Here is a 10,217-nt window from a genome sequence, read left to right on the forward strand (position 1 = left end):
CAAGTGATGCAATGCTAGATTTCTCCAAATCTTTGATCTATCATGTTCTGAGAGCGAGTCAAATAAAAAAAAAACATCTAATTTTTGTATGATCTATTTTGCATTATGATCTACACTATGCAACTGGACCGGACTTCACGTTCAATCCCAGTGTTTCACGACTCTTTTTCCTATTTTAGAGCTCTACTGAGCCTTTCGGGAACTGTGCATCAGTGCAGCTTTTGTGACGGCTGAACACATGCAGGGAAACGTGTCAAAACAGACGTCATGGAATAAATCTCCTGCTGTGGTGAAGAAGATTCTCCATCAGAGGCAGCGTATAAGAAAGTAGAAAACTTTAAAGGCCAGTGAGGTCCACGATGACTTTGATGAAGATGGTGTCGTCACGTATGTATGAGTTCTTGCCCTCCAGCTTGGACAGTGGACAGAAGAGCGGGCAGCCGCTGGCGATGTTCATCTCACTTACAGGCCTCTGGAACGAGGAGGAAGTGACATCGGGACGGAAAGCATCGATGATGTGCTCTCTGTTACTCTGGTCCAGCAGCATCAGTGTGACCTGGAAGAAGGTAACTAACTTCAGCTCACAAACACATAACAATCCATGCATTTTGGGATGGCCTAGGTTAGGCTGGTTCATTTCGTTTCCCCACCTGCATGGCCTTGGTTACACCACAGAACATTAATACTATTCTTAACATTAAAATAGATATCAAATAGATCATTTTAATACATGAAATTGATTAGTTTATTTATAATTTATTATAATTGAAACTTACTGCCTGGAATAAATATATTAATATATAATATTTATAAATATAATACATTTAATTATATTCATTGTATTCATTTTATTATTTTTATTCTGTTCACAAAAATAAATTTCTATATTCAATTAATTCTATATTCACTTAAAAACTTACAATTTCCCTATTTGTAATTTTAGAAGTGTCTGTTTTATCTATTTGCATATATACATACATACACTACAGTTATTTTATTATAACTGTATTGTTATAAATTATTAACTGTATTGTTATAAATTATTTTTTTATTTTTATAAAAAAAAGAATGTGTGTATATATATATATATATATATATATATATATATATATATATATATATATATATATATATATATATCCCAAAAGAAATTTATTTACATTTTGTAATTTTTAAAGAAAATTTTTTATACGTCTAAATATTTTTTATTTTTTTTAATCCATAATATATATATATATATATATATATATATATATATATATATATATATATATATATATATATATATATATATATATATATATATATACACACACACACACAGACACATTTATTTATTTATTTAGATATATTTATATAGAAACTTTGTGTGTGTGTTATAACTAAAATAAAAAATGCATTATTAACATATTATAAATCCTACATTTAAAAAAAATCAGGTTTCTAAGTTATGTATTATTATTATTATTATTATTATTATTATTATTATTATTATTATTATTATTATTATTATTATCATTATTATATGCATCCTTTAAGAAATATAAAAAAATTATGCAACATTAAAATATTCAATCATAATTTATTCACAATTATAAATTATCACTTAAAGTTGCCCTATTTGAATTTAAATGACCTTTGATGAAAAGTAACAATATCATTTATTTTGTATCAGGAGTAGTGTAATAGTGTAATGTGTTCATTTAAAACATCAAGACTCCTCACTGCTGCTTTAACACATGAAAACAAACATTAAAAATGGTGATGCACCTTCTGGTTGAAGGGCCATTTGAGCAGCGCATCACTCAACCCTCTCATGACCACAAAAAACAGCGAGAGATGCGTTCCCCGTCCCGTCCCGTCGCCGTTCAGGTAAATCCGCAGGCACATCCTGTAGCCGTACTTGCTTGTGTAAAATGCTGAACAAAATGAGGAGCGTGTTAGTCAAAACGTATAATTTACAAATCAACACAATGATCATTGTGTCTATTCTGACTAATGTGGGTTTTTTACCGGGTGAAAACATGGCAGGCGCCCGTCCAGCAATGGCATCTTGTCTCTTTTTAGTGAAATCTGCTATCCGCCAGATGAAGACGCCGTCAAACGTGGTGGCAGACATCTCCCGCAATCTGCCCTCCATTTCAGCCACAGTCAGGTCTTTAACACCCACCTGCCGCTCCAGCTGACGCACCTACAGGAGACATGATGGAGAAATATTCGATATGGAGCATAAATCATTCTCACATGGCAAAAAAAATATGATACAATCACATAACTAAAGATTTATACTGACGATATTAACCCTGTAAAGCTTACTGTGTCATATTCAATACATACATTTCTAAGGCCTCTAAATTATCTGCATCATGACTTTTCTGAAATACTTGTACAAAATCTATTCTGTCGTCTCACTGATAGTTTGTATTTTTTAGCAAGTTTTTGGTTTAATTGTACAAACATCCACCCCTGTGCCTCACCTTAATAAGTCATATTAAACACAAAAATATATATATTCACTTAAAATTTTAAAAGCTTCTATTTTATGATTATTATTATTATTATTATTATTATTATTATTATGCATTATCCTAGTTTCATTTATATAATGTGCATGTTATGTTCATGGATTTCTGTTCCCTTATTTTGTCACCTTCCTTTTCTTGTTTTGGTTAATTGATTATTCCCCACCTGTCTCCAGTTCCCTATTTACCTCCTGCGTGTTTAAATACCCGGTCTGTTCAGTTCCTCCTCATCCGTGATTATCTATGTTAATGCTGTTATTGTGAAGTTAATGTAAGATAGTATTTTGTCTGTAATCTCCTTCGTTATTCCAGTAAACTCCTTATTTTGATCACCATCCTCCTCAAGCTCTTTATCCTTACGTTAGCACACACCCTTAACTTGTAATACTGCATACATACATTATATTTTTATATATGCTGCAAAAAGAAAAATAATGTTGGGATATATTTAAATCCTAATTTATTTAAAAATACATTTCTATTTGAAATATGATTTAAAAAGGCTTCTATGTAATTTATTATTATTATTATTATATATATGTAGGCTATATATTCAATATATACATATATTAATATATTCAGTCCTAATTTATTCACAGTAATAAAACTATATATACAGTATATATATTTATTTATTTATATATATATATATATATATATATATATATATTGCATTATATGTTTTGAAACTATAGAGCTTTAATCATAAAACTAAGCATTTAAATATCATCTAAGACAAATTGTGGAAGTTACATGGGCACAACTGATATTTACACTTATTTTTTGTAAGTATCTGCTATAGATCTCAATTATTTATGTTACAAGCTATCAGAATTAAATGATTCTTTTTGGCCATTTAAATATCAGTATCTGCACCAAATTGCATTGGAATAAAACTAAGGTGTTTATTCCTCCATATTCTCACTATATCATACTATAAGAGCCATAAAAGCCTATTGTCTCAACAAAAATCACATATGCAACCTAAATCTATAATTAACTGTTCCATTTCTGACTGTTATTTTATACGTCAGGCTTAACAGGGTTAAAACAGACAGCACACCTTGTTACTAAGAGCCTCGATTTTGTCCTGATCGAGTCTGTGTTGGCGGTTGCTGGCCTCCATGGTGGTTGCGAAGCGCTCCACTTCTCGGTTTAGCACGCAGACCACGTCTTCAAACGTCCCCGCCTTCACCTCCAGCTCCTGGCAGCGACGGCCCAGATCTGCCACCTTGGTCTTCTCGCTGTGCAGCTGGAGCTCCAGCGCTGCGCCCACCGAGCTGGGCAGAGGGGTGAAGGAGGTGGGCAGCGTGGTCGGAGGCGCAGAGGAGGACGAGGATGAGGATGAAGAGGAGGGGACCCCCTGCACGGGCGGTCCGTTCAGCTGACTGACTCTGGTCTCTAGGTCTCGGAGCGCCTGGTGAAGCTCTTGTGCTTTGTGACCGGCCAGCTCCAGGCTTTGGGGCTGCAGACCCTCCAGACAGACCTTCATGCCCATGATGTAGTGCAACAGCAGGTTGAGATGTTCGTGAGCACAGACACGCTCGTGATCGTGGATCTTCTCCTTCTCCACCTCAAAGGGAAAACAATTCGATTAAACTTCAACGTGAATGATTCGTCAGTCATGTGGTTTGCATCATGACACTGCATTATGAGTTAGGAAATCAGTTCACTTTGTTTTTTTTTTTCTAATAGTGATATTTGATACATTTGAGATCTCCTTTAGTGTTACAATTATTAATATTTTAAATTAACTAAGTTTTAAAGTTTTCGATTTAATTGTAGTTTAATTTTTGATAATTGTGCTTGTCATTTTTTTTATATATATATTTCGATTTATTTTTAATTGATTTTGTTTCAACTTTTCAAACATTTGTATCTGTATGAAAGTGATATTTTATAAATTTGGATTAAATAAAAAATATTTTTACTTTTTTGTAATTTTGTGATGTGCTTTTGTCATTTCTATAATATTGTATTAATATTTTTAAACATTTCTAGTAAGCTTTAAATTCGATTTAATTCAGTTTTAACTGAACAAGTACTTCAACAATTTTATTTCAGTTTGTTGTCATTTAAGTAATTTTTTTAAAGTTTAATTTGTTGGATAATGTTTTTACTTTTTTTTCAATTAAACATCTTAATAGTTTTATTTCTTTTAAGAAATACTAGTCTGTTTTCTGAACATTTTATAGTTAAAATTTCAGTAATTTTGTTGTTGTTTTTTATTAGTTTTTTTTTTTTTTATCCGTCCATATATATATATATATATATATATATATATATATATATATATATATATATATATATATATATATATATGTTTTGTTTTGTTTTTTTCAGTTAACATTTAATTTATTTCAAGTAACCAATGATTTTCATGATGTTGGTTTTAGCTTTAAGACCAATAATAACATTTTGTTTTAATAATAATAACCTGGTGTTGTATGTTCATTATGCTGTTTGGGATAGAAAAAAAGAAAAGTATAAAACGATATTCCAGACAATATTGAAAAACCAAGTGCAAAGGGATTGTGATTCAATTTAAATTTTGTGCGGGTTGGAGTAGGACATGGAGAAAGCGGTTGATTTTCTATTGCTGTTCAAAAAAGACAGAATCATAACTTGCAAATGGACTTTGTGTTTCCATTATAAATTAATGTTACATACATAAAAAAAAAGAAAACGCAAATGTATGATTTGCATTTGCGTTTGGATTATGTCACAATGCATGTGTCCACAAATTGAAAACCCAACTGCAAATACTCTTTGCATTTTTACAATACTGTCCGGAATATCATTCCATAGAAAAGGGTAGTTTATGACTATTTTTTTTTTTTACTCCAACTGATTATTTGTAAACTTTTTTTTATTTATTTATTTATTTTTTTGTGTACAACAATTTGTTAAATAATAGGATTCTAGAAATGAAAACTTACTGAAATGTCGCAGCCAACCACATGATATCTGCATGGAGTCCTGAACTTGCTGCAGAACTTGATGTGGTCAACATACTAAAAAGAGGAGAGCAAAGAAATAACTAATATAATAATATATAACTATCTACCATCCATACATACAGTATATCACTTGTTCTGTTTTCTTTAACTGAGTGTTACTGAATAACACAGTCATTTTCATACTGGGTGTGACATGTTTTTGATTACCACACCTTTTCCCTGGGGATTTTCTTCTTCGCACATCCTTCACAAATCATAGGATATTTGGGACAGATCTCATCATGGGCCTGTGAAAACATTATTTTGTAACATGAATTGCCTTTTTCCTCCTTCAAATGAATGCATCTTTTGTCAGACCACTCGCTTACCTTGATGTTTTTGAAATGAAATGGTTCTTTACAGTACTTGCAGTTGAGCGTTCTCTCAGGACACTCGCGTTCATTATGACGCTCCTGTTCGTTCAGTCTAATGAGCTCTTTGCACAAGGGACACGGCAGAATCATGAACTCACACTTCCCTTCATGGCTCAACTAGAAAAACAGAGATGTGACACAAGTTACCAAATGAGAAACTGTCCATTTATACTGGATGTTATTGCATATGTAGTGTCTAAATACATCTGCTCCTGTATATCAATAAAGCTAATGTTAATGAACACAACCTCATAATCTTTAATACTGCCTTTCCAGGAGCAGCCTTCGTTAAAGCAAACAGCTGGAAGATTTTCAACTTCTCTTCTGGCAGCATTGTCGGGAAACGCCTGCAAGAAAACACAGAGAATGTGCATGCTCTGCGATAAAAGTTTGGCTTTAAATCATTTTAAAAATGCTCACAAATCTGGATTGACATCTAGCAAAGCATTTGCACGTACGCAGCCTGGTTTGAGGATGGACGTGGGCTCTTCGAAGATGTCCTCCTTGATACAGGCATTACATTTCTGTGGTCCTGATCTAAAATGGCAATGAAACACACATGTGCTATTTTGACATCAGCATTTTTGGCATCAATACAAGCTAATCAATGCTTAAATATCTGTTGTGATGTGGAACTGTATTTTTTTAAATGCATAATCACTTATAATTCCAAAGTAAAACTAAAGAAAAAACATTGAATACAAAATAAATAAAAAATGATGGATCATTTTCAGAAATGATGGATTAAATTGATCAAAAGTGGCAGTCAAATGATTAATCGTAAATAAAGTTTTTGTTTGCACAATATATGTGTGTGTGTGTGTGTGTGTGTCTGTGTATATTTATTATGTATATTTAAATATACTCACATGCATGTATTTATTTCAGAAAAATATCTTGTTTATATTAAATATATTTATTTATCATATAAATAATATGAATATAAATATAGACATAGACAAATATTTTCACCGTAATATATACCTCATGTGTGTGTATTTATACATAATAAACATTCACAGAAAACACACATGTATTATGCAAACAAAAACATTTATTTTGGATGCCATTTATCATGATTAATCGTTTGACAGCACTAATCCAAATAAAAAAGTTATTTTGAATTGAAATAATATTTCACAGTATCAAAGTTTTTACTGTATTTCTGATCAAATAAATGCAGCCTTAGTGAATATACGAATAAAAGAACAGGAAAACATTTGAACAATAAAATTGTCATCATTCTGCTATTGCCATATGTGTCCATCGTCCCAGTAAATGTTTTTAAGTCACTGCATCAGAACTGAATTTTAGCGGCCAAATAACTGCATCTGTTTGCGATCATCAGACTGAGTTACCCAACAGTCCGGTTGAAGCAGTAAGAACAAAAGCGATGGCCGCACTGCGCTTGGAACGGTCTCCTCAAAATGTTCTGACAGCAGTTGCATAAATGTTTGTCTTCAAGTTTGATGGCCAGAATCTTCTTTGGGAACCCGGGCTTGTTGTTCTCTATGGAGGACGGGGGGGAGGGTTCTTGAGCAGCCATGTCCTCCTCTAAACTTTCCTGATCTAAACAGAAGAGAAACCACAGTGGGAGAAGACTATTATTAAATATAGACAACAACAGGGACTTTCCATTAAAAATAAAGATTGTTACACAGCTCTCTGGAATTCTTTAATATGATTGATCAATCAAGGTATTCTCTGGGCAAACGTATTTCTATAATCATGCTAAACTGCTATGGAAGCCTGTTTCTGCCATAATTATAATAAAGGTAATTGTAACTTTTTATCTTACAATGTTACAATGTTTCTTGCAATCAAATATAAAATAAAAATTGTGTGATATAAATTCTAATCTTTTTTTCCTCATTTCTTTTTTTTTTATATAACAAAAAAAGCAATTGTGACATTTTATCTCATGATCTGACTTTTCCCTCACATTTGTGAGTTTACATCTCAGCTTTTTTTCTATTTCAGCTATGGAATATATATATATATATATATATATATATATATATATATATATATATATATATATATATATATATATATATATATATATATATATATATATATATATTAAAAAATAAAAAAAATAAAAATAAAAAATTCTACTTTTTATCTAAATTTATTTTTCAGTAACGAGTTTATAACTCTAAATTCAGAGTTTTTATAGCTCAAAATTCTAACTTTATCAGAGTTTACTCTTATAGTTCTGACTTTTTCTTAGAATTACAAGTTTGTTTCTCGTAATTCTTAGTTTATATCCCACAAGATTAAAATGTTAGATTTTTTCACAAAATTGCGAATTCATATTTCAAAATTCTGATTTTATTTTTTCTCAAAATTGCGGGGTTTATTCTGGGTTTATATTTCTTCTTTTTTTTACATTTGTAGATATTTTTAATTATTTATTTATTTATTTTATTTTATTTTTTGCGAGATATAAACTCAGAATTGTGAATTTTTTTTAAAATTGCAATTACATTATCATGAAATACACCCTTTCAGGGTGATGCAAACCCCTCAGTTTCACGTAAGGGTCCTGATGATCTGATTATTTTATTTATTTTGTTCAATGTTGAACATAATCATTTACCTAACTATTTAAATAAGCACTGAAATGCGAAATGTATCATTACACCTAACACATATGTCTGTTATGATTTTAGAAACATATTTAGAGCTGTCTTGCTGTTTGTAAGCACATTATTAACAATAAATAGCATTATTATTTGTACATTAATAGCATTTATTGCATTTGATAAGATTGTTATGCTCTGACAGGGTGAAATAAAAAGGCTCCAAAGTAATTAGACAAACATTTTAAAGCTTTAATGATTGACAGACTCCTAAACAGCAGGCCACATAATACGAAACCTCATCTCTTTGTTTCTGTTTCAGTTTTGCTTGTATGTGCGTGTTTGCATACAGACATCCACACAAATGATGTATAATAGTCTAGTGTACAGCGGTGTAAACATTCACATGAAACACACACACTAGAACCTTTCATGCGTATCTCAAAGCACTTTTGTCAGATATCGACCATGAAGCCGTCGATATACATAATGCAATCAGCTGACAATTGCACATCTTATCTTTTCCTCTGTTGCTAAGCAAATACAACATCTGTCAGATGGTTGTTGCGTCCTTTCTGTACCGCCACGCCTCTTTTACATGCATTAAAGGCATATGGTGAGCCTGACAATAAACATACGTGCAATAAAATAAGAATCAAAGAGTGCATTATGAGACAGACGCACTAATGTGCGCGTCAGACTTACCGCACCGCGATGAGATTTCGCTTTCATTTGCTCGGTTCCGCTCGAGCTCTGATGGACGGAGGCGCGCGGAGCGTCTGCTCTGTTTTGGTGGTCGACATTGTTGAGAAGAGCGCGTGCTCTTTCACGGGATTACGTCATAATGTGAGCGTGCACTGGGGTTTGGGATCTCTGAGGTTGTATTCATGATAACCTCTTAAAATGCAGGATGAATGATTATTTGGTGCATAATGTCATAATATTCATTTAAATATAAACTATTAATATATATATATATATATATATATATATATATATATATATATATTTTTATTATTGTTAGTTAGTTTAGTGCATATTGTAAATATAGTACATAATATTCATACAAATGTATAATATACATATTGTCTGTTATTATACAGATCTATTGTAGTGTACTAATCTCAATAATAGCGAGGAATTTAGAATAATAATACAATATTTTCTAAATGTTATAGAATAATATTGTAAGATATATATAAATAACCAAACAGTGCTATATGTGCTATATACTGTATGTATGGATGGATGTGTGTGTGACACACACACATATTACTGTATAATATATCATAGAATATTATTATATTCTTATATGCATATGCAAAAGCATGTTTTCAATTATTTTGTTTAAATATATACATATATATTTTATTATTACTGTATATATAATTATATTACATTTTATTATATTATGTTATTATATGATATGATTGATTTTATATTATATTACAGTAAATTCAAGTTTATTTGTATTGCGCTTCTTACGATACACATCATTGCAAAGCAACTAAAATCTTAAATATTAAGTAGTAGTGTTTTTGTATGTGCACATGACATAAATGTACAGAAAAATCAATTAAAGACGTAATCAAACAGACGATGAACACTATTAAAAGCAATTATTATATCTGATTATACCTTTTCTGAGAGGTGTAAATAGCAGTATACAGTACTTTCCCGTTTGTCTATTTAGATTGTGGATCCCATTCTACCACTAAAGGCATTAAAGGCCTGCTG

General features: G+C 31.2%; 1 protein-coding gene across 1 annotated transcript; it reads right to left on the bottom strand.

Moving 5' to 3' along the window:
* LOC128014856 (TNF receptor-associated factor 2) lies at window positions 1-9,302 on the bottom strand. The gene is made up of 11 exons (XM_052598539.1): window positions 9,186-9,302; window positions 7,254-7,464; window positions 6,354-6,432; window positions 6,144-6,242; window positions 5,851-6,012; window positions 5,695-5,769; window positions 5,462-5,536; window positions 3,586-4,095; window positions 2,014-2,191; window positions 1,771-1,919; window positions 1-556 (listed from the first exon to the last, which is right to left on the bottom strand). Exons 2-11 carry the CDS (start codon window positions 7,439-7,441, stop codon window positions 338-340), a joined length of 1,734 nt encoding a protein of 577 aa, XP_052454499.1. The 5' UTR covers window positions 7,442-7,464; window positions 9,186-9,302; the 3' UTR covers window positions 1-337.
* Between the last annotated feature and the right edge of the window lie 915 nt (window positions 9,303-10,217).

The sequence above is a fragment of the Carassius gibelio genome, chromosome A5 (assembly GCF_023724105.1).
Source record: "Carassius gibelio isolate Cgi1373 ecotype wild population from Czech Republic chromosome A5, carGib1.2-hapl.c, whole genome shotgun sequence".
In the NCBI taxonomy this organism is placed as follows: domain Eukaryota; kingdom Metazoa; phylum Chordata; class Actinopteri; order Cypriniformes; family Cyprinidae; genus Carassius; species Carassius gibelio.